The sequence below is a fragment of the Triticum dicoccoides genome, chromosome 5A (assembly GCF_002162155.2).
Source record: "Triticum dicoccoides isolate Atlit2015 ecotype Zavitan chromosome 5A, WEW_v2.0, whole genome shotgun sequence".
NCBI lineage: Eukaryota > Viridiplantae > Streptophyta > Magnoliopsida > Poales > Poaceae > Triticum > Triticum dicoccoides.
This window is the reverse complement of record NC_041388.1, coordinates 478345661-478370510: the sequence shown is the minus strand read 5'-3', so window position 1 is coordinate 478370510 and position 24850 is coordinate 478345661. Positions and strand designations below refer to the sequence as shown.

The 24850-nt window shown below is 45.1% G+C and overlaps 1 protein-coding gene and 1 long non-coding RNA gene across 2 annotated transcripts; both read right to left on the bottom strand.

Annotated features, from left to right (window-relative positions):
- Positions 1–7770: 7770 nt before the first annotated feature.
- LOC119297654 lies at positions 7771–8906 on the bottom strand. The gene is made up of 2 exons (XM_037575359.1): positions 8371–8906; positions 7771–8293 (listed from the first exon to the last, which is right to left on the bottom strand). The coding sequence occupies exons 1-2, from the start codon at positions 8754–8756 to the stop codon at positions 8059–8061; spliced, it is 621 nt and encodes a 206-aa protein (XP_037431256.1). The 5' UTR covers positions 8757–8906; the 3' UTR covers positions 7771–8058.
- A 7411-nt stretch (positions 8907–16317) lies between these two features.
- On the bottom strand, positions 16318–16571 carry LOC119297653. The gene is made up of 2 exons (XR_005145699.1): positions 16433–16571; positions 16318–16355 (listed from the first exon to the last, which is right to left on the bottom strand). It is a non-coding gene; the product is annotated as an uncharacterized LOC119297653 (long non-coding RNA).
- Positions 16572–24850: the final 8279 nt, after the last annotated feature.

Sequence of the window (24850 nt, the reverse complement as noted above, 5' to 3'; positions counted from 1 at the left end):
TTATATCATGATGAATGTTTATAATTCATGCTAGAATTGTATTAACCGGAAACTTAGTACATGTGTGAATACATAGACAAACAACGTGTCACTAGTTTGCCTCTACTTGACTAGCTCGTTGAAACAATGATGGTTATGTTTCCTAACCATAGACATGAGTTGTCATTTGATTAACGGGATCACATCAATAGAGAATGATGTGATTGACTTGACCCATCCATTAGCTTAGCACGATGATCGTTTAGTTTGTTGCTATTGCTTTCTTCATGACTTATACATGTTCCTATGACTATGAGATTATGCAACTCCCGAGTACCGGAGGAACACTTTGTGTGCTACCAAATGTCACAACGTAACTGGGTGATTATAAAGGTGCTCTACAGGTGTCTCCAATGGTACTTGTTGAGTTCGCATAGATCAACATTAGGATTTATCACTCCGATTGTCGAAGAGGTATCTCTGGGCCCTCTCGGTAATGCACATCACTATAAGCCTTGCAAGCATTATGACTAATGATTTAGTTGCGGGATGATGCATTACAGAACGAGTAAAGAGACTTGCCGGTAACGAGATTGAACTAGGTATGAGGATACCGACGATCGAATCTCGGGCAAGTAACATACCGATGACAAAGGGAACAACGTATGTTGTTATGCGGTTTGACCGATAAGGATCTTCGTAGAATATGTAGGAGCCGATATGAGCAGCCAGGTTCCGCTATTGGTTATTGACCGGAGACGAGTCTCGGTCATGTCTACATAGTTCTCGAACTCGTAGGGTCCGCACGCTTAACGCTCGGTGACAATCGGTATTATGAGTTTATGTGTTTTGATGTACCGAAGGTAGTTCAGAGTCCTGGATATGATCACGGACATGACGAGGAGTTTCAAAATGGTCGAGACATAAAGATCGATATATTGGATGGCTATGTTTGGACTTCGGAAAGGTTCCGGGCAAGTTCGGACAAATACCGGAGTACCGGGAGGTTACTGGAACCCCCCTGGGAGTGCAATGGGCTTATTGGGCCTTTGTGGAGAAGAGGAGGGGCGGCCAGGGCTGGCCGCGCGCCCCCTCTCCCTCTAGTCTGAATTGGACAAGAAGGGGGGCGACGCCCCCCTTTCCTTTCCCCTCTCCCCTCCTTCCCTCTCTCCTACTGCTACTCTTGGAAGGGTTAGAGTCCTACTCCCGGTGGGAGTAGGACTCCCTTTGGGGGCGCCTAGGAGGGCCGGTCTCTCCCCCCTCCTCCACTCCTTTATATACGGAGGAGGGGGGCACCCCATAGACACACAAGTTGATTAGTTGATCTTTTAGCCATGTACGCTGCCCCCCTCCACCATAATCCACCTGGGTCATATCGTAGTGGTGCTTAGGCTAAGCCCTGCGTCGGTAGCATCATCATCACCGTCATCATGTCATCATGCTGACGGAAATCTCCCTCGGAGCTCTGCTATATCGGAGTTCGTGGGACGTCATCGAGTTGAACGTGTGCTGAACTCGCAGGTGCCGTGTGTTCGGTACTTGGATCGATCGGATCGTGAAGACGTACGACTACATCAATCGCGTTCTCATAACGCTTCCGCTTACGGTCTACGAGGGTACGTGGACGACACTCTCCCCTCTCGTTGTTGTGCATCACCATGATCTAGCGTGTGCGCAGGAATTTTTTTAAATTACTGCGTTCCCCAACGGTGGCATCAGAGCCAGGTTTGTGTGTAGATGTTATATGCACAAGTAGAACACAAAGGAGTTGTGGGTGTGGGTATATACATATTGCTTGCCGTCACTAGTTGATTCTTGATTCAGCGGCATTGTTGGATGAAGCGGCCCAGACCGACGTTACGCGTACGCTTACGCGAGACTGGTTCTACCGACGTGCTTCGCACACAGGTGGCTAGTGAGTGTCTGTTTCTCCAGCTTTAGTTGAATCGGATTCAATGAACAGGGTTCTTTCTGAAGATCAAAAAGCAATCACTATACCGCGTTGTGGTTTTTGATGCATAGGTAAGAACGGTTCTTGCTCAGCCCATAGCAGCCACATAAAACTTGCAACAACAAAGTAGAGGGCGTCTAACTTGTTTTTGCAGGGCATGTTGTGATGTGATATGGTCAATACATGATGCTAAATTTTATTGTATGAGATGATCATGTTTTGTAACACAGTTATCGGCAACTGGCAGGAGCCATATGGTTGTCGCTTTATTGTATGAAATGCAATCGCCATGTAATTGCTTTACTTTATCACTAAGTAGTAGCGATAGTCGTGGAGGCAATAGTTGGCGTGACGACAACGATGCTTCGATGGAGATCAAGGTGTCAAGCCGGTGACAATGGTGATCATGACGGTGCTTTAGAGATGGAGATCAAAGGCATAAGATGATGATGGCCATATCATATCACTTATATTGATTGCATGTGATGTTTATCTTTTATGCATCTTATTTTGCTTAGATCAACGGTAGCATTATAAGATGATCTCTCACTAAATTTCAAGGTATAAGTGTTCTCCCTGAGTATGCACCATTGTGAAAGTTCGTCGTGCCGAGACACTGCGTGATGATCGGGTGTGATAAGCTCTACGTTCACATACAAGGGGTGCAAGCCAGTTTTGCACGCGTAGAATACTCGGGTTAAACTTGACGAGCCTAGCATATGCAGATATGGCCTCGGAACACTGAGATCGAAAGGTCGAGCGTGAATCATATAGTAGATATGATCAACATAGTGATGTTCACCGTTGAAAACTACTCCATCTCACGTGATGGTCAGACATGGTTTAGTTGATATGGATCACATGATCACTTAGATGATTAGAGGGATGCCTGTCTAAGTGGGAGTTCTTAAGTAATATGATTAATTGAACTTTAATTTATCATGAACTTAGTACCTGATAGTATTTTGCATGTCTATGTTGTTGTAGATAGATGGCCCGTGTTGTTGTTCCATTGAATTTTAATGCGTTCCTTGAGAAAGCAAAGTTGAAATATGATGGTAGCAATTACACGGACTGGGTCCGTAACTTGAGGATTATCCTCATTGTTGCACAGAAGAATTACGTCCTAGAAGCACCGCTAGGTGTCAAACCCGCTGCAGGAGCAACGCCAGATGTTATGAACGTCTGGCAGAGCAAAGCTGATGACTACTCGATAGTTCAGTGTGCCATGCTTTACGGCTTAGAACTGGGACTTCAATGATGTTTTGAACGTCATGGAGCATATGAGATATTCCGAGAGTTGAAGTTAATACTTCAAGCAAATGCCCAGATTGAGAGATATGAAGTCTCCAATTCTACAACTGCAAGATGGAGGAGAATAGTTCTGTCAGTGAGCATATACTCAAAATGTCTGGGTATAACAATCACTTGATTCAACTGGGAGTTAATCTTCTGGATGATAGTGTCATTGACAGAATTCTTCAATCACTGCCACCAAGCTACAAGAGTTTCGTGATGAACTATAATATGCAAGGGATGGATAAGACAATTCCCGAGCTCTTCGCGGTGCTAAAGGCTGCGGAGGTAGAAATCAAGAAGGAGCATCAAGTGTTGATGGTCAACAAGACCATCGGTTTCAAGAAAAAGGGTAAAGGGAAGAAGGGGAACTTCAAGAAGAACGGCAAGCAAGTTGCTGCTCAAGTGAAGAAGCCCAAGTCTGGACCTAAGCCTGAGACTGAGTGCTTCTACTGCAAAGGGACTGGTCACTGGAAGCGGAACTGCCCCAAGTATTTGGTGGATAAGAAGGATGGCAAGGTGACCAAAGGTATATGTGATATACATGTTATTGATGTGTACCTTACTAATGCTCGCAGTAGCACCTGGGTATTTGATACTGGTTCTGTTGCTAATATTTGCAACTCGAAACAAGGACTACGGATTAAGTAAAGATTGGCTAAGGACGAGGTGACGATGCACGTGGGAAATGGTTCCAAAGTCGATGTGATCGCGGTCGGCACGCTACCTCTACATCTACCTTCGGTATTAATTTTAGACCTGAATAATTGTTATTTGGTGCCAACGTTGAGCATGAACATTATATCTGGATCTCTTGTTTAATGCGAGACGGTTATTCATTTAAATCTGAGAATAATGGTTGTTCTATTTGTATGAGTAATATCTTTTATGGTCATGCACCCTTGAAGAGTGGTCTATTTTTGATGAATCTCGATAGTAGTGATACACATATTCATAATATTGAAGCTAAAAGATGCAGAGTTGAGAATGATAGTGCAACTTATTTGTGGCACTGCCGTTTAGGTCATATTGGTGTAAAGAGCATTAAGAAACTCCATTTTGATGGACTTTTGGAATCACTTGATTATGAATCACTTGGTACTTGCAAACCATGCCTCATGGGCAAGATGACTAAAACAACGTTCTCTGGAACTATGGAGCGAGCAACAGATTTGTCGGAAATCATACATACTGATGTATGTGGTCCGATGAATATTGAGGCTCGCGGCGGGTATCGTTATTTTCTCACCTTCACAGATGATTTGAGCAGATATGGGTATATCTACTTAATGAAACATAAGTCTGAAACATTTGAAAAGTTCAAAGAATTTCAGAGTGAAGTGGAAAATCATCGTAACAAGAAAATAAAGTTTCTATGATCTGATCATGGAGGAGAATATTTGAGTTATGAGTTTGGTCTTCATTTGAAACAAGGCGGAATAGTTTCGCAACTCACGCCACCCGGAACACCACAACGTAATGGTGTGTCCGAACGTCGTAATCGTACTTTACTAGATATGGTACGATCTATGATGTCTCTTACTAATTTACTGCTATCGTTTTGGGGTTATGCTTTAGAGACGGCTGCATTCACGTTAAATAGGGCACCATCTAAATCCGCTAAGACAACGCCTTATGAACTGTGGTTTGGCAAGAAACCAAATTTGTCGTTTCTTAAAGTTTGGGGCTGCGATGCTTATGTGAAAAAGCTTCAACCTGATAAGCTCGAACCCAAATCGGAGAAATGTGTCTTCATAAGATACCCAAAGGAGACTGTTGGGTACACCTTCTATCACAGATCCGAAGGTAAGACATTCGTTGCTAAGAATGGATCCTTTCTAGAGAAGGAGTTTCTCTCGAAAGAAGTGAGTGGGAGGAAAGTAGAACTTGATGAGGTAACTGTACCTGCTCCCTTATTGGAAAGTAGTTCATCACAGAAATCTGTTCATGTGACTCCTACACCAATTAGTGAGGAAGCTAATGATGAAGATCATGTAACTTCATATCAAGTTACTACCGAACCTCGCAGGTCAACCAGAGTAAGATACGCACCAGAGTGGTACGGTAATCCTGTTCTGGAAGTCATGTTACTTGACCATGAAGAACCTATGAACTATGAGGAAGCGATGATGAGCCCAGATTCCGTAAAATGGCTTGAGGCCATGAAATCTGAGATGGAATCCATGTAAAAGAACAAAGTGTGGACTTTGGTTGACTTACCCGATGATCGGCAAGCCATCGAGAATAAATAGATCTTCAAGAAGAAGAAGACTGACGCTGTGTAATGCCCTCGATGCGGCTATATCTCCCACGTGTCGAAGCACGACTTAGAGGCATAACCGCATTGAAAGCAATGTCGCAAGTGAGGTAATCTTCACACAACCCATGTAATACATAAGGGAAAGAGATACATAGTTGGCTTACAATTGCCACTTCACACAATTACATGAATAAAGCATTACATCAACCAGATACAATCAAGGTCCGACTACGGAACCAAAATAAAAGAAGACTACCCCAAATGCTACACATATTCCCGATCGTCCCAACTGGGCTCCACTACTGATCAACTAGAACGAAACAACACAAGGACAAGATCTTCATCGAGCTCCTCCTTGAGCTTGGTTGCGACATCTGCACGGTTCAACGGCACCTGCAAGCTGGTTTTGGAAGTATCTGTGAGTCACAGGGACTCAGCAATCTCACACCCTCGCGATCAAGACTATTTAAGCTTATGGGTAAGGTAAAGGTATGAGGTGGAGCTGCAGCAAGCGACTAGCATATATGGTCGCTAACATACGCAAATGAGAGCGAGAAGAGAAGGCAAAAGCACGGTCGAACAACTATGATCAAGAAGTGATCCTAGAACAACCTACGTCAAACATAACTCCAACACTGTGTTCACTTCCCAGACTCCGCCGAGAAGAGACCATCACGGTTACACACGCGGTTGATGTATTTTAATTAAGGTCAACTTCAGGTTTTCTACAACCGAACATTAACAAATTCCCATCTGCCCATAACCGCGGGCACGGCTTTTGTAAGTTCAGAACCCTACAGGGGTGTCCCAACTTAGCCCATCACAAGCTCTCACGGTCAACGAAGGATATTCCTTCTCCCAAGACAATCCGATCAGACTCGACATCCCGGTTACAAGACATTTCGACAATGGTAAAACAAGACCAGCAAAGCCACCCAGATGTGCCGACAAATCCCGATAGGAGCTGCACATATCTCGTTCTTAGGGCACATCGGCTAAGCAAGACGTCGGGTGGGCCAGCCCAGAGCTGCCCCTGGTAGCTCCGAACATCGCTCAGTTGGACCAACACTTAGAGAAGCACTGTCCCGGGGGGGTTAAATAAAGATGACCCTTGAGTCTACAGAACCCAAGGGAAAGAAAAGGCTAGGTGGCGAATGGTAAAACCAATGTTGGGCATTGATGGAGGAGTTTTATTCAAGGCGAACTGGGGTTCCCATTATAACCCAACCGCGTAAGGAACGCAAAATCCGGGAACATAACACCGATATGACGGAAACTAGGGCGGCAAGAGTGGAACAAAACACCAGGCATAAGGCCGAGCCTTCCACCCTTTACCAAGTATATAGATGCATTAATTAAATAAGAGGTATTGTCATATCCCAACAAAATATCCATGTTCCAACACGGAACAAGCTCCAATCTTCACCTGCAACTAACAACGCTATAAGAGGGGCTGAGCAAAGCGGTAACATAACCAAACAACGGTTTGCTAGGACAAGGTGGGTTAGAGGCTTGGTTTAACAATATGGGGGCATGATAAGCAAGTGGTAGGTATCGCAGCATAGGCATAGCAAAAGAGCAAGCAACTAGCAAGCAAAGATAGAAGTGATTTCGAGGGTATGGTCATCTTGCCTGAAATCCTGCAAGGAGGAAGAACGAGTCCATGAAGAAGACAAATAGATGTAGTCGAAACGAATCCTCACAACACGATGTTACCGGATTACCGGGAAGAAGTACACCGGAAAGAAAGCAAACAACATAGTAAACAACCATCACATAAACATGGCATGATGCACAATCAAGTATGATGCATGTCCGGTTTAAGGAAGCATGACATGGCAAAATGCAACAAACAACACTACAAATTAAGTGGAGCTCAATATGCAACGGAGTTGCATATTGAAGAAAACACCACATGACTTATTTAGTTCTCTCCCGTTTATATACCCAACAAGATTAAATGTTGTTAGCATGGCAAGAGGTGAGGCATAATGAAACTACCTATCTAGGCAAGTTTAAATGAGGCTGGAACAACAAAACAACAAGTCCGAAAACTCCTCATGTGCATATTTTAGGTTTGGTACTGATCTTCCCTAAACACAATTTTAGAGTTGTTAAACTTGTAAAGTGATGCCACCGTGTTAAATTAGGCATTTTTCTACCCGATTTACATATAAAGTTTATTTAAAACCGAGCTACGGTTATTTAGTTATGAATTAAAGCATTTTAGCAAGTTATTTAAGCAAATTTAAACAAACATCATTTTAAGCATTTTAAACATGGATGAAAATGACATATTATGAAACTATATGGAAAACTAAGCATATTTCATATATAAATTGTTTTAAACCGATGCACGAATTGTGAGTTATTATATGCATGTTGTTGAGGGACTTTTCTGCAAAATAGGGTTCTCTGGAATAAAAGACAAATTCGTTCAGGGGAAAAAAATATGTCCATGGGCTGAAACCACCTAGCCCAACAAATACAGGATAGGGGCTGGGCGCTGCACACATGGGCCAAGGCACGGCTGGTGGAGAGGGGAGGCCAGCAGGGGGCGCACCTGGGCCTGCTAGCCCTCTCCTCGGTCGACGCTTGCGAGACGAGCTACTGCTGTTCTCGTTCCTGAAGAAACAGAACAGGAGCAGAGCCATGGCAATGGAGAAGACAACGGCAAGGGTCTTGGCGACAGGGTCGACGGGAACCGGCCGGAACGGGCGGAACTGAGCGCGGGGAGGTGCCTGGGTTCAAATCCAGCAAGGGGAGTCGCGGATTGGAGCTCGGGACGGTCGGCGCGCGATGAGCCCCTGCAGGACACGGGCACGAGAAAAGGGTCAGGGAGGAAGAGAGGGAAAGAGAAGAAGGAGCAGGGGCGCACGGCGACCTGCAGAGCTCCAGCGAGGCGTTCGTCCCTGGTTCGTCCGAAGCGCTGGGGTTGTGGGGCTCCAACAGCAGGGAGGCGGACCCGATGGAGCTCGTGCCTAAAGAAGACGGGCGGCGGCCATGCTTGAAGAAGGGATCGGGGACGGGGCTCCCAGGTAAGGTTCTGGCCGGTGTAGCTGTGGAGGCGCGCCGGCGTCGAGGTGTGGCGAGACGCGGGCGTCCTCCTCTGCTCAAAGCAGAGGCCGGAACTCTCGTTGGCAGAGCGCCGGAAGTTGACAACGGCGAGGAGCTGCATGGATGGGGGTCTGACGACGGGACGGTGACGGCTCGGCTCCTGTCCAGCAACACAACACGGTGGTGACTCCTGCGAGGCAGAGAGGCGGGCATCGGGGCTCCAGGTTCAGTATTTGGGACGGGACGGAGGAAGCCGGCGGCGGCTGCTGCTTGCGACACGGCGTCCACGGCTGCTCCTGCAGCAAGAAGAGCACGAGGGAGAGAAGCCGTGAGAGAGAGCTACAGAAGGAGAAAGGGAAATGAGAGGGAAGGGCGAAGGCACGCCTGATTCGGTGCTCCGGCGAGATGCTTGCGGAGCCGGAGGAGCTAAGGAGGCCGGTGCCTGACGGGCTGTGCGGGGACGAGGAGGCGCGTCCTCAGGCGGCTGCGGAGAGAGCGCAGGCAGAGGAGCTTGGGAGCGATGACCAGGGTATCGAGCGGAGGATGGTGGTAGGCTGTTGTGATAGGCGGCGCTGAAACCCAGGGAAGTGGTCGGGGGATTGAATTGGGAGGAGATCCCAAGGGGAAGCGAGAGAGTGGCGGCGGCGGCTGCGGGAAAGGATGCATGGGACGGCTAGGTTTTAGGGTTAGGTAGGCTGAATCTACAACAAGGATTTTTGGTCAGGGGCTAAAAGGACCCTCCGATCGCAATCGGATGATCACGAATAAAATAGTTAGGGAGTCCAAATACGAAAACGGTGACGTTTTGTAGATGTTTGGGGATGTTTCAGATCCAACGGTGACGAAAGTCCGGTTCGGGTCCGGGACAGCTATCAGACGCGCGCGCGAGGAGGGCCGCGGGCTAACGAGAGAGGTTAGGTTGGACCTGGCAGTAGGTAGTGGGCTGTGTAGACGGTCTCGAGCTAAGAGAAGAGAAGAGAGGGAGGCCCGGCGACTGTTTCCGGAGATCGAAAACGTCCGACATAGACCGACTATATTGCCGCTATAATTAATCGTTGGGCGTCAAACGAACTCCGAATGCGATGAAACTTGACAGGCGGTCTATCTACACTATAATAAGACCACACGCCAACTTTCATCCCATTCCGAGAACCTTTTCCGGCCACTTATAAAATACTATTTTGGACGTGCCACGGGCGCGTGCAAGTGTGTCTGGGCTCAGAACGGACGACGGAAGGAACTAGGAGAACCCGGGCGAATGCAAGTTTTGAAAACATGATGATGCAATGCACATGATGACATGGCAAGATGCAACACGCAAGAAAAGACATGGCAAAGACAGCGAATAATTGGAAGATACCTGGCGCAACGGTCTCGGGGCGTCACAACACTCCACCACTACGAGAGGATCTCGTCCCGAGATCTAGAATGGCACCAGAGGGAAAAATGGAAGAGAAAGAGAAGAGGTTAAACTAAGTTGCTTCTTTGACAATTGAGTGAAACCAAAGAACCTTGAAAGGTTGAACAAATTGAAAGAAAGTATACAATGAAGATGAACGAAGTTGAAGACACTCCGTTAGTAAAAAGGAACAATGAACATCACTAGAACTTTGTAGGTTGAAAGACATAAGAAAAAAGGTTGCAATGGACAAGAAGTACATGCTAGCACTCCGGTAGAAAAAGAGAAACAAGGAACGATAAGGATCAATTACGACAACACTCCGATTAAAACAAGATAGAGAAGGAATAAGAATGATGTAATTTGGGCAGCACTCCGACTGTAAATGGAAGGAATTGGACATGATCTTGACAAAACAAGATGATGGGTCGAAGAGAGCAGCATCGCGATGCCTCCGGAACAAATGAAAGAATGCAATGAAAAGAAGAGAGAAGAAAACAACATGTTCTACCTCAAATGAATTTGAGAGAGCATCCTTAAAAGAAGGATTTAACGGAGTTGTTGGGAAATCAACAACGAAAAGAACAGGCTTGTTGAGGGCTTATGGAAAACATCTCAAGAACTTGAGGTGAAAACCTGCCATAAATGGAAACAAGATTAGATTGGTATGAACAAGGAGACAAGAAAACTTATTTCACCGGGAGGATAAATGAAGAACTTGGATCATATATTATCACCATTAATAGCATTAATCCTTAGGGAAAGCTTTAGGTGAAATATAACCCCAGATAACTCCAATGACGAGATTGATGGATTTAAAATATCTCATTCTTAATGACATGTGAATCATGAAACATGAACTCAAATTATCAAGAATGACATAATACCACCTCCAATGATATGGAAGAAAGAATTGCACTCCGGATTGCAAGATGAAGAAACTTGAGCTCCTTAGAAAAGAATCTCGATGAACACTTCGAGAAGGAATTAAATCCTTGATGAGCCATCATGTAGAGCCTCCATGGAGAATTCCGGTACAAAAGGATGATCAAACGAAAGGAAGGAGAAATTATAAACACAAGGTGAAGCCTTGCGATGATTTAGAAGGAGCTTCGCGACGAGATAATGCGGAAAAGCTTGGAACTCCGGAAAAGAAAGATGAAACAAATTTAACCGAGAATTTGATGAGCCTCCGGAATAGGGAATTGAGTTCACTCGATGAAACAAGAATAAGAATTACATTATGCTTATCCTTCAACAATTAAATTGATGACAAACAACAGATTTGGCATATTACTTATTCTCGTAGAAAAGATTAAGAGAGATATCGCGCCAACTTGAGAAGGTCTTCAACGAAACACCGGTGGAATCGAAACAACAAATGAATTGATATGATAACCAAGGAAGAGAACTCTTGAACGAATCACCGTAAGGATTAAAAATGAACAAAGAAAAGATAAGGAAGACACCGGGAAGAATTTAGCAAATGAACGAAGATGATTGAGAGAATTTAGATACATGAGAACGAAGAGATCACGAGCTGATAAGAGAATACTTGAATGATGCACCAGTAAGATTTAGAGAATGATAGCTGAAAGCTGAGAATGAATAAGTCTTCTGAAATGATGGGCTTCAGAGAATCAAACTGAAAAGACTCCTGAATAGCTCCGGATGAGAGCAAAGAATTCTCACAATCGAAAACAATTATGAGAGGATGGCATCAAGCTAGCATCACGACTCTTGAAGAGAATGGAGCAATATTGATAGAAAAAAACTTCTTCAGTCTTCACATCTGAGAATGACGACGAGAAACACCACCATGAATTATTTAGACGCTCCGGAAGAATCAGAAGCGAAGAGATTTAGCCAACGATGAAAAGAATTTGAAAGATCTAGGAGAAAGACATTTGACTGATGATAATTCATTCTTACGTCAAACTTTAGAAGATTTGAGAATATCTCCGGGAGAATAAGAAGAGTCAGGTAAGATCCTGGGAAAAGACCTGTGGGTTAGGGCCCACTCAAAAGAAACACCGTTGAACGATTTAAAAGAGAGAGAATGCACCGGTGAAGTTAAATGGCTTGAATGAGAGAACATCCTCGAAAGATCTTGAACGAATGTAGAGTGGAAACACGAATCTTCGAGATATCTTGAGCACTCCGAAACAATTGAATAGCGAGAAGTGGAATGATAATAAGGTGCACCGGCATGGAAAACATTTGAAACGAGTTAAAGGATATGATCAACACCAAAAGCTTGAATTGAATCCACCGGAGAAGAAAAGAATGAAGAATGACGATCTTGAAGCTCCATTAGAATCTTCATGAGAATCACCGGATAAGAACATTGACAGAAAGAACGAAGAAACTTTACATCCATAAGATGGATACTTGATCAAGAAATCTGAATCCTTGAAGAAAAAGGGTGGGTGGGCGGGAAAAACAAAGGCAACTTGGAGACGGATGAAACAAACACCGTTGAGAAAACCGAGAGGTGATCTTGCGATGTTAAAATGATCGGATCCGCTTAAAGAGAAACACGCCAGTTGAAAAGGATTGTCATGACAATCTCGATTAACGAGAAGGATTGGTATTCGCATCGGAGTATGAGAACATCATTTGGGGAAGGTATGGAATCAACACTTGACATTGAAGCAACTCGAATACCACAACTCAAAACAAAAAACAAAAGATTGGCTTGCAGAATAAGCCGGAACAAACATATGATAGAGATTTCGTCCGAAATTTTTGTGGTGGGGCCTACACAGGCTCGATTGTATAGCACCATCATGTACAAGGCAGTGCACATGACATACGAAGCGTCCCCGAGTCGGCATAGCCAAGGACTCTTTAAGACATAATGAGACCACTGTAAAACCAACCGTGGATAGGCGGACCACTAGACGTCGAACCCCAATTTCATATCATACATCTGTCGGAAAGAAATCCTAAGTGCTACTTGAATTCCCACTTATAAACTCCCAAAATTTTCCGGTTATGCAATCAGGTGTTGGGGATACAGGGGAAGCATAATATCTCACCCAAAACTAGCAAATCCTACATCCAGCTGTATCCATCCTTCAACACATAACCAAGAAACCTTCGGAAATCATCTACCTCAACCTTCGAAAAGCATCCGTTATACGAGTTATGGCAATACTCCCGAACTCCCGCCCCAGTACTGGGTGGCGTCGAGGTTATCTCACCAACAACTGCATAAAAGAGATTTTCGATGTCGGCGAAACTAAACTCAGGTATTCTAGAACTGCAACGATAAAATTGTGACGACAACACCTCGGAGCTCAACTCCCCGGGACACTGCCACAACCCCTAAATGTCAGGAGGCACCAAGAACAATGTTCTCGTCACAAAACCATCGGAACGATTCCAAGATACCCGCGTGATCCTAAATTTTTTTTAGTGAAATTTGAGAAGAGAAGAGTCAAAACTCTATGTCAGGATGCCTCACCAGAGCGACGAAGGGACTGAGGAGTAAAAAGAAGTCCTAACTCTCCGATATATATAATTCCTAAATGACTCAAAACATTTTTCTAGACTCAACAACACCAGCGATTCGATCAAGCAGGGGGGCTCCTAAGGTCGGGGAAGGCTCTGATTACCAACTTGTAACGCCCTCGATGCGGCTATATCTCCCACGTGTCGAAGCACGACTTACAGGCATAACCGCATTGAAAGCAATGTCGCAAGTGAGGTAATCTTCACACAACCCATGTAATACATAAGGGAAAGAGATACATAGTTGGCTTACAATCGCCACTTCACACAATTACATGAATAAAGCATTACATCAACCAGATACAATCAAGGTCCGACTACGGAACCAAAATAAAAGAAGACTACCCCAAATGCTACACAGATCCCCGATCATCCCGACTCGGCTCCACTACTGATCTACTAGAACGAAACAACACAAGGACAAGATCTTCATCGAGCTCCTCCTTGAGCTTGGTTGCGACATCTACACGGTTCAACGGCACCTGCAAGCTGGTTTTGGAAGTATCTGTGAGTCACGGGGACTCAGCAATCTCACACCCTCGCGATCAAGACTATTTAAGCTTATGGGTAAGGTAAAGGTATGAGGTGGAACTGCAGCAAGCGACTAGCATATATGGTCGCTAACATATGCAAATGAGAGCGAGAAGAGAAGGCAAAAGCACGGTCGAACAACTATGATCAAGAAGTGATCCTAGAACAACCTACGTCAAACATAACTCCAACACCGTGTTCACTTCCCGGACTCCGCCGAGAAGAGACCATCATGGTTACACACGCGATTGATGTATTTTAATTAAGGTCAACTTCAGGTTTTCTACAACCGGACATTAACAAATTCCCATCTGCCTATAACTGCGGGCACGACTTTCGAAAGTTCAAAACCCTGCAGGGGTGTCCCAACTTAGCCCATCACAAGCTCTCACGGTCAACGAAGGATATTCCTTCTCCCAAGACAATCCGATCAGACTCGGCATCCCGGTTACAAGACATTTCGACAATGGTAAAACAAGACCAGCAAAGCCACCCAGATGTGCCGACAAATCCCGATAGGAGCTGCACATATCTCATTCTCAGGGCACACCGGCTGAGCAAGACGTCGGGTGGGCCAGCCCAGAGTTGCCCCTGGTAGCTCCGGACATCGCTCAGTTGGACCAACACTTAGAGAAGCACTGGCCCGGGGGGTTAAAATAAAGATGACCCTTGAGTCTGCAGAACCCAAGGGAAAGAAAAGGCTAGGTGGCGAATGGTAAAACCAATGTTGGGCATTCCTGGAGGAGTTTTATTCAAGGCGAACTATCAAGGGGTTCCCATTATAACCCAACCGCGTAAGGAATGCAAAATCCGGGAACATAACACCGATATGACGGAAACTAGGGCGGCAAGAGTGGAAACACCAGGCATAAGGCCGAGCCTTCCACCCTTTACCAAGTATATAGATGCATTAATTAAATAAGAGGTATTGTCATATCCCAACAAAATATCCATGTTCCAACATGGAACAAGCTCCAATCTTCACCTGCAACTAACAACGCTATAAGAGGGGCTGAGCAAAGCGGTAATATAGCCAAACAACGGTTTGCTAGGACAAGGTGTGTTAGAGGCTTGGTTTAACAATATGGGGGGCATGATAAGCAAGTGGTAGGTATCGCAGCATAGGCATAGCAAAAGAGTGAGCAACTAGCAAGCAAAGATAGAAGTGATTTCGAGGGTATGGTCATCTTGCCTGAAATCCCGCAAGGAAGAAGAACGAGTCCATGAAGAAGACAAACGGACGTAGTCGAAACGAATCCTCACAACATGATGTTACCGGATTACCGGGAAGAAGTACACCGGAAAGAAATCAAACAACATAGTAAACAACCATCACATAAACATGGCATGATGCACAATCAAGTATGATGCATGTTCGTTTTAAGGAAGCATGACATGGCAAAATGCAACAAACAACACTACAAATTAAGTGGAGCTCAATATGCAACGGAGTTGCATATTGAAGAAAACACCACATGACTTATTTAGTTCTCTCCCGTTTATATACCCAACAAGATTAAATGTTGTTAGCATGGCAAGAGGTGAAGCATAATGAAACTACCTATCTAGGCAAGTTTAAATGAGGCCGAAACAACAAAACAACAAGTCCGGAAACTCCTCATGTGCATATTTTAGGTTTGGTACTGATCTGCCCTAAACACAATTTGAGAGTTGTTAAACATGTAAAGTGATGCCACCATGTTAAATTAGGCATTTTTCTACATGATTTACATATAAAGTTTATTTAAAACCGAGCTACGGTTATTTAGTTATGAATTAAAGCATTTTAGCAAGTTATTTAAGCAAATTTAAACAAACATCATTTTAAGCATTTTAAACATGGATGAAAATGACATATTATGAAACTAGATGGAAAACTAAGCATATTTCATATATAAATTGTTTTAAACCGATGCACGAATTGTGAGTTATTATATGCATGTTGTTGAGGGACTTTTCTGCAAAACAGGGTTCTGTGGAATAAAAGACAAATTCGTTCAGGGGAAAAAATATGTCCATGGGCTGAAACCACCTAGCCCAACAAATACAGGATAGGGGCTGGGCGCTGCACACATGGGCCAAGGCCCGGCTGGTGGAGAGGGGAGGCCAGCAGGGGGCGCACCTGGGCCTGCTAGCCCTCTCCTCGGTCGACGCTTGCGAGACGAGCTACTGCTGTTCTCGTTCCTGAAGAAACAGAACAGGAGCAGAGCCATGGCAATGGAGAAGACAACGGCAAGGGTCTTGGCAACAGGGTCGACGGGAACCGGCCGGAACGGGCGGAACTGAGCGCGGGGAGGTGCCTGGGTTCAAATCCAGCAAGGGGAGTCGCGGATTGGAGCTCGGGACGGTCGGCGCGCGATGAGCCCCTGCAGGACACGGGCACGAGAAAAGGGTCAGGGAGGAAGAGAGGGAAAGAGAAGAAGGAGCAGGGGCGCACGGCGACCTGCGGAGCTCCAGCGAGGCGTTCGTCCCTAGTTCGTCCGAAGCGCTGGGGTTGTGGGGCTCCAACAGCAGGGAGGCGGACCCGATGGAGCTCGTGCCTAAAGAAGACGGGCGGCGGCCATGCTTGAAGAAGGGATCGGGGACGGGGCTCCCATGTAAGGATCTGGCCGGTGTAGCTGTGGAGGCGCGCCAGCGTCGAGGTGTGGCGAGACGCGGGCGTCCTCCTCTGCTCAAAGCAGAGGCCGGAACTCTCGTTGGCAGAGCGCCGGAAGTTGACAACGGCGAGGAGCGGCATGGATGGGGGTCTGACGACGGGACGGTGACGGCTCGACTCCTGTCCAGCAACACAACACGGTGGTGACTCCTGCGAGGCAGAGAGGCGGGCATCGGGGCTCCAGGTTCAGTATTTGGGACGGGACGGAGGAAGCCGGCGGCTGCTGCTGCTTGCGACACGGCGTCCACGGCTGCTCCTGCAGCAAGAAGAGCACGAGGGAGAGAAGCCGTGAGAGAGAGCTACAGAAGGAGAAAGGGAAACGAGAGGGAAGGGCGAAGGCACGCCTGATTCGGTGCTCTGGCGAGATGCTTGCGGAGCCGGAGGAGCTAAGGAGGCCGGTGCTTGACGGGCTGTGTGGGGACGAGGAGGCGCGTCCTCGGGCGGCTGCGGAGAGAGCGTAGGCAGAGGAGCTTGGGAGCGACGACCAGGGTCTCGAGCGGAGGATGGTGGTAGGCTGTTGTGATAGGCGGTGCTGAAACCCAGGGAAGTGGTCGGGGGATTGAATCGGGAGGAGATCCCAAGGGGAAGCGAGAGAGTGGCGGCGGCGGCTGCGGGAAAGGATGCATGGGACGGCTAGGTTTTAGGGTTAGGTAGGCTGAATATATAGCAAGGATTTTTGGTCAGGGGCTAAAAGGACCCTCCGATCGCAATCGGATGATCGCGAATAAAATAGCTAGGGAGTCCAAATACGAAAACGGTGACGTTTTGTAGATGTTTGGGGATGTTCCAGATCCAACGGTGACAAAATTCCGGTTTGGGTCCGGGACAGCTATCGGACGCGCGCGCGAGGAGGGCCGCGGGCTGACGAGAGAGGTTAGGTTGGACCTGGCAGTAGGTAGTTGGTTGTGTAGACGGTCTCGAGCTAAGAGAAGAGAAGAGAGGGAGGCCCGGCGACTGTTTCTGGAGACCGAAAACGTCCGACGATAGACCGACTATATTGCCGCTATAATTAATCGTTGGGGCGTCAAACGAACTCCGAATGCGATGAAACTTGACAGGCGGTCTATCTACACTATAATAAGACCACACGCCAACTTTCATCCCATTCCGAGAACTTTTTCCGGCCACTTATAAAATACTATTTTGGACGTGCCACGGGCGCGTGCAAGTGTGTCTGGGCTCAGAACGGACGACGGAAGGAACTGGGAGAACCCGGGCGAATGCAAGTTTTGAAAACATGATGATGCAATGCACATGATGACATGGCAAGATGCAACATGCAAGAAAATACATGGCAAAGACAGCGAATAATTGGAAGACACCTGGCGCAACGGTTTCGGGGCGTCAGACGCTGACGGTAATGTTACTGTCTACAAAGCTCGACTTGTTGTGAAAGGTTTTCGACAAGTTCAAGGTGTTGACTACGATGAGACTTTCTCACCCGTAGCGATGCTTAAGTCCGTCCGAATCATGTTAGCAATTGCTGCATTTTATGATTATGAAATTTGGTAAATGGATGTAAAGACTGCATTCCTAAATGGGTTTCTGGAAGAAGAGTTGTATATGATGCAACCTGAAGGTTTCATTGATCCAAAGGGAGCTAACAAAGTGTGCAAGCTCCAGCGATCCATCTATGGACTGGTGCAAGCATCTCGGAGTTGCAATAAATGTTTTGATAGTGTGATCAAAGCATATGGTTTTATACAGACTTTTGGAGAAGCCTGTATTTATAAGAAAGGGAGTGGGAGCTCTGTAGCATTTCTAATATTATATATGGATGACATATTGTTGATTGGAAATGATGTAGAATTTCTGGAGAGCATAAAAGGATTCTTGAATAAGAGTTTTTCAATGAAAGACCTCGGTGAACCTGCTTATATATTGGGCATCAAGATCTATAGAGATAGATCAAGACGCTTAATTGGACTTTCACAAAGCACATGCCTTGATAAAGTTTTGAAGAAGTTCAAAATGGATCAAGCAAAGAAAGGGTTCTTGCCTGTGTTACAAGGTGTGAAGTTGAGTCAGACTCAATGCCCGACCACTGCAGAAGATAGAGAGAAAATGAAGATGTTCCCTATGCTTCAGCCATAGGCTCTATCATGTATGCAATGTTGTGTACCAGACCTGATGTGTGCCTTGCTACTAGTTTAGCAGGGAGGTACCAAAGTAATCCAGGAGTGGATCACTGGACAACGGTCAAGAACATCCTGAAATACCTGAAAAGGACTAAGGATATGTTTCTCGTTTATGGAGGTGACAAAGAGCTCGTCGTAAATGGTTACGTCGATGCAAGCTTTGACACTAATCCGGATGACTCTAAGTCACAAACCAGATACGTGTTTTTATTGAATGGTGGAGCTGTCAGTTGGTGCAGTTCTAAGCAAAGCGTCGTGGTAGGATCTACGTGTGAAGCGGAGTACATAGCTACTTCGGAAGCAGCAAATGAAGAAGTCTGGATGAAGGAGTTCATATCCGATCTAGGTGTCATACCTAGTGCATCGGGTCCAATGAAAATCTTTTGTGACAATACTGGTGCAATTGCCTTGGCAAAGGAATCCATATTTCACAAAAGAACCAAGCACATCAAGAGATGCTTCAATTCCATCTACGATCAAGTCAAGAAGGGAGACATAGAGATTTGCAAGATACATACGGATCTGAATGTTGCAGACCCGTTGACTAAGCCTTTCTCACGAGCAAAACATGATCAGCACCAAGACTCCATGGGTGTTAGAATCATTACTATGTAATCTAGATTATTGACTCTAGTGCAAGTGGGAGACTGAAGGAAATATGCCCTAGAGGCAATAATAAAGTTGTTATTTATGTTCCTTATATCATGATAAATGTTTATTATTCATGCTAGAATTGTATTCACCGGAAACTTAGTACATGTGTGAATACATAGACAAACAAAGTGTCACTAGTTTGCCTCTACTTGACTAGCTCGTTGAATCAATGATGGTTATGTTTCCTAACCATAGACATGAGTTGTCATTTGATTAACGGGATCACATCATTAGAGAAAGATGTGATTGACTTGACCCATCCGTTAGCTAAGCACGATGATCATTTAGTTTGTCCCTATTGCTTTCTTCATGACTTATACATGTTCCTATGACTATGAGATTATGCAACTCCCGAGTACCAGAGGAACACTTTGTGTGCTACCAAACATCACAACGTAACTGGGTGATTATAAAGGTGCTCTACAGGTGTCTCCGATGGTACTTGTTGAGTTGGCATAGATCGAGATTAGGATTTGTCACTCCGATTGTCAGAGAGGTATCTCTGGGCCCTCTCGGTAATGCACATCACTATAAGCCTTGCAAGCATTGTGACTAATGAGTTTGTTGCGGGATGATGCATTACGGAATGAGTAAAGAGACTTGCCAGTAACGAGATTGAACTAGGTATGAGGATACCGACAATTGAATCTCGGGCAAGTAACATACCGATGACAAAGGGAACAACGTATGTTGTTATGCGGTTTGACCGATAAGGATCTTCGTAGAATATGTAGGAGCCAATATGAGCATCCAGGTTCCGCTGTTGGTTATTGACCGGAGACGAGTCTCGTTCATGTCTACATAGTTCTCGAACCCATAGGGTCCGCACGCTTAACGTTCGGTCACGTTCGGTATTATGAGTTTATGTGTTTTGATGTACCGAAGGTAGTTCGGAGTCCCGGATATGATCACAGACATGACGAGGAGTCTCGAAATGGTGAGACATAAAGATCAATATATTGGATGACTATGTTTGGACTTTGAAAAGGTTTCGGGCAAGTTCGGACAAATACCGGAGTACCGGGAGGTTACCAGAACCCCCCGGGGAGTGTAATGGGCCTATTGGGCCTTAGTGGAGAAGAGGAGGGGCGGCCAGGGCTGGCCGCGCACCCCCTCTTCCTCTAATCCGAATTGGACAAGGAGGGTGGGGGCGGCGCCCCCTTTCCTTTTCCCTCTCTCCTCCTTCCCTCTCTCCTACTCCTACTCTTGGAAGGGTTCGAGTCCTACTCCTCGTGGGAGTAGGACTCCCCTTGGGGCGCGCCTAGGAGGGCCGGCCTCTCCCCCTCCTCCACTCCTTTATATACGCAGGAGGGGGCATCCCATAGACACACAAGTTGATCAGTTGATCTTTTAGCCATGTGCGGTGCCCCCCTCCACCATAATCCACCTCGGTCATCGTAGCGGTGCTTAAGCGAAGCCCTGCATCGGTAGCATCATCATCACCATCATCACGCTGTCGTGCCGATGGAACTCTCCCTCGAAGCTCTGCTGGATTAGAGTTCATGGGACGTCACCGAGCTGAACGTGTGCTGAACTCAGAGGTGACGTGCGTTTGGTACTTGGATCGGTCGGATCGTGAAGACGTACGACTACATCAACCACGTTCTCATAACGTTTCCGCTTACGGTCTATGAGGGTACGTGGACGACACTCTCCCCTCTCATTGCTGTGCATCACCATGATCTTGCGTGTGCGTAGGAATTTTTTTGAAATTACTGCATTCCCCAACACCCTCCCCTAGTCCAATTCGGTTTGGGCAAGGGGGGAGCCTCCTCACGTGGCCTTTCTCCTCTCCTCCAATATGGCCCAATAGGCCCAATACTTCCCCCGGGAGGTTCCTGTAACCCCTCGGTACTCCGGTAAAATATCTGAATCACTTGAAACCATTCCAATGTCTGAATATAACCTTCCAATATATGAATCTTTACCTCTTGACCATTTCGAGTCTCCTCTTCATGTCTGTGATCTCATCCGGGATTCCGAACAAACTTCGGTCATCAAATCACATAACTCATAATACAAATCATCATCAAATGTTAAGCGTGCGGACCCTACGGGTTCGAGAACTATGTAGACATGACCGAGGCACATCTCTGGTCAATAACCAATAGCGGAACCTGGATGCTCATATTGGCTCCTACATATTCTACGAAGATCTTTATCGGTCAAACTGCATAACAACATGCATTATTCCCTTTGTCATCGGTATGTTACTTGCCCGAGATTCGATCGTCGGTATCATCATACCTACTTCAATCTCGTTACCGGCAAGTCTCTTTACTCGTTCCGTAATGCATCATCCCGCAACTAACTCATTAGTCACATTGCTTGCAAGGCTCATAGTGATGTGCATTACCGAGAGGGCCCAGAGATACCTCTCCGATACTCGGAGTGACAAATCCTAATCTCGATCTATGCCAACCAACAAATACCTTCGGAGACACGTGTAGAGCATCTTTATAATCACCCAGTTACGTTTTGACATTTGATAGCACACAAGGTGTTCCTCTGGTATTCAGGAGTTGCATAATCTCATGGTCAAAGGAATATGTATAAGTCATGAAGAAAGCAATAGCAAAAAAACTTAACGATCATTATGCTAAGCTAACGGATGGGTCTTGTCCATCACATCATTCTCCTAATGATGTGATCCCGTTCATCAAATGAAAACACATGTCTACGGTTAGGAAACTTAACCATCTTTGATTAACGAGCTAGTCAAGTAGAGGCATACTAGGGACACTTTGTTTTGTCTATGTATTCACACATGTATCAAGTTTCTGGTTAACACAATTCTAGCATGAATAATAAACATTTATCATGATATAAGGAAATATTAAATAACAACTTTATTATTGCCTCTAGGGCATATTTCCTTCAGTCTCCCACTTGCACTAGAGTCAATAATCTAGTTCACATCGCCATGCGATTTAACACCAATAGTTCACATCGCCATGTGAACAATACCCAAAGGGTTTATTAGACTCAATAATCTAGTTCACATCGCCATGTGATTAACACCCAAAGAGTACTAAGGTATTATCATGTTTTGCTTGTGAGAGAAGTTTAGTCAACGGGTCTGCCACACTCAGACCCATATGTATTTTGCAAATTTCTATGTCTACAATGCTCTGCACAGAGCTACTCTAGCTAATTTCTCCCACTTTCAATATGTATCCAGATTGAGACTTAGAGTCATCCGGATCAGTGTCAAAGCTTGCATCGACGTAACTATTTACGATGAACTTTTTGTCACCTCCATAACCGAGAAACATATCCTTATTCCACTAAGTATAATTTTGACCGATGTCAAGTGATCCACTCCTGGATCACTATTGTACCCTCTTGCCAAACTCATGGTGAGGTACACAATAGGTCTGGTACACAACATAACATACTTTATAAAACCTATGACTGAGGCTTAGGGAATGACTTTCATTCTCTTTCTATTTTCTGTCGTGGTCGGGTTTTGAGTCTTACTCAACTTCACACCTTGTAACACAGGCAAGAACTCCTTCTTTGACTGTTCCATTTCGAACTACTTCAAAATCTTGTCAAGGTATGTTCTCATTGAAAAATCTTATCAAGCGTCTCGATCTATCTCTATAGATCTTGATGCTCAATATGTAAGCAGCTTCACCGAGGTCTTTCTTTCAAGAACTCCTTTCAAATACTCCTTTATGCTTTCCAGAAAATTGTACATCATTTCCGATCAACAATATGTCATTCACATATACTTATCAGAAAGGTTGTAGCGTTTCCACTTACTTTCTTGTAACTACAGGCTTTTCCAAAAGTTTGTATAAAACCATATGCTTTGATCACACTATCAAAGCGTATATTCCAACTCCGAGATGCTTGCACCAGTCCATAGATGGATCGCTGGAACTTGCACACTTTGTTAGCACCTTTAGGATTGAGAAAACCTTCTGGTTGCATCATATACAACTCTTCTTTAATAAATACATTAAGGAATACAATTTTGACATCCATTTGCCAGATTTCATAAAATGTGGCAATTGCTAACATGATTCAGACAGACTTTAAGCATCAATACGAGTGAGAAAATCTCATCATAGTTAACACCTTGAACTTGTCGAAAACCTTTTGCGATAATTCGAGATTTCTAGATAGTAACACTACTATCAGCGTTCGTCTTCCTCTTGAAGATCCATTTATTCTCATAGGCTCACCGATCATCGGGCAGGTCAATCAAAGTCCATACTTTGTTCTCATACATGGATCCCATCTCAGATTTCATGGCCTCAAGCCATTTCGCGAAATCTGGGCTCATCATCGCTTCCTCATAGTTCACAGGTTCGTCATGGTCTAGTAACATGACTTCCAGGACAGGGTTACCGTACCACTCTGGTGCGGACCGTACTCTGGTTGACCTACGAGGTTCGGTAGTAACTTGATCTGAAGTTTCATGATCATCATCATTAGCTTCCTCACTAATTTGTGTAGGAATCAATGGAACTGATTTCTGTGATGAACTACTTTCCAATTCGGGAGAATGTACAATTACCTCATCAAGTTCTACTTTCCTCCCACTCACTTCTTTCGAGAGAAACTCCTTCTCTAGAAAGGATCCATTCTTAGCAACGAATATCTTGCCTTCGGATCCATGATAGAAGGTGTACCCAACGTTTCTTTGGGTATCCTGTGAAGACACACTTCTCCAATTTGGGTTCGAGCTTATCAGTTTGAAAACCTTTTCACATAAGCATCGCAACCCCAAATTTTAAGAAACGACATCTTTGGTTTCTTGCCAAACCATAGTTCATACGGTGTCGTCTCAACGGATTTAGACGGTGCCCTATTTAACGTGAATGTAGCTGTCTCTAATGCATAATCCCAAAACGATAGTGGTAAATTGGTAAGAGACATCATAGATCGCACCATATCTAATAAAGTACGGTTACGACATTCGGACGCACCATTATGCTATGGTGTTCCAGGTGGCGTGAGTTGTGAAACTATTCCACATTGTTTTAAATGAAGGTCAAACTCGTAACTCAAATATTCGCGTCCGCGATCAGATCATAGAAACTTTATTTTCATGTTACGATGATTCTCCACTTCACTCTGAAATTCTTTGAACTTTTCAAATGTTTCAGACTTGTGTTTCATTAAGTAGATATACCCATATCTGCTCAAATCATCTATGAAGGTTAGAAAATAATGATACCCGCCGTGAGCCTCAACACTCATCGGACCGCATACATCGGTATGTATTATTTCCAATATGTCAGTGGCTTGCTCCATTGTTTCGGAGAACGGAGTCTTAGTCATCTTGCCCATGAGGCATGGTTCGCAAGTATCAAGTGATTCATAATCAAGTGGTTCCAAAAGCCCATCAGCATGGAGTTTCTTCATGCGCTTTACACCAATATGACCTAAACGACAGTGC

What these genes read in the sequence shown, in the direction of transcription:
- LOC119297654 (XM_037575359.1), bottom strand. Translation starts at nt 8,756, where the DNA reads ATGCCCGCCTCTCTGCCTCGCAGGAGTCACCACCGTGTTGTGTTGCTG. An exon ending in GCCTCGCTGGAGCTCTGCAG is followed by an intron (nt 8,294 to 8,370) that starts GTCGCCGTGCGC and finishes CGTGTCCTGCAG; the next exon opens with GGGCTCATCGCGCGCCGACC.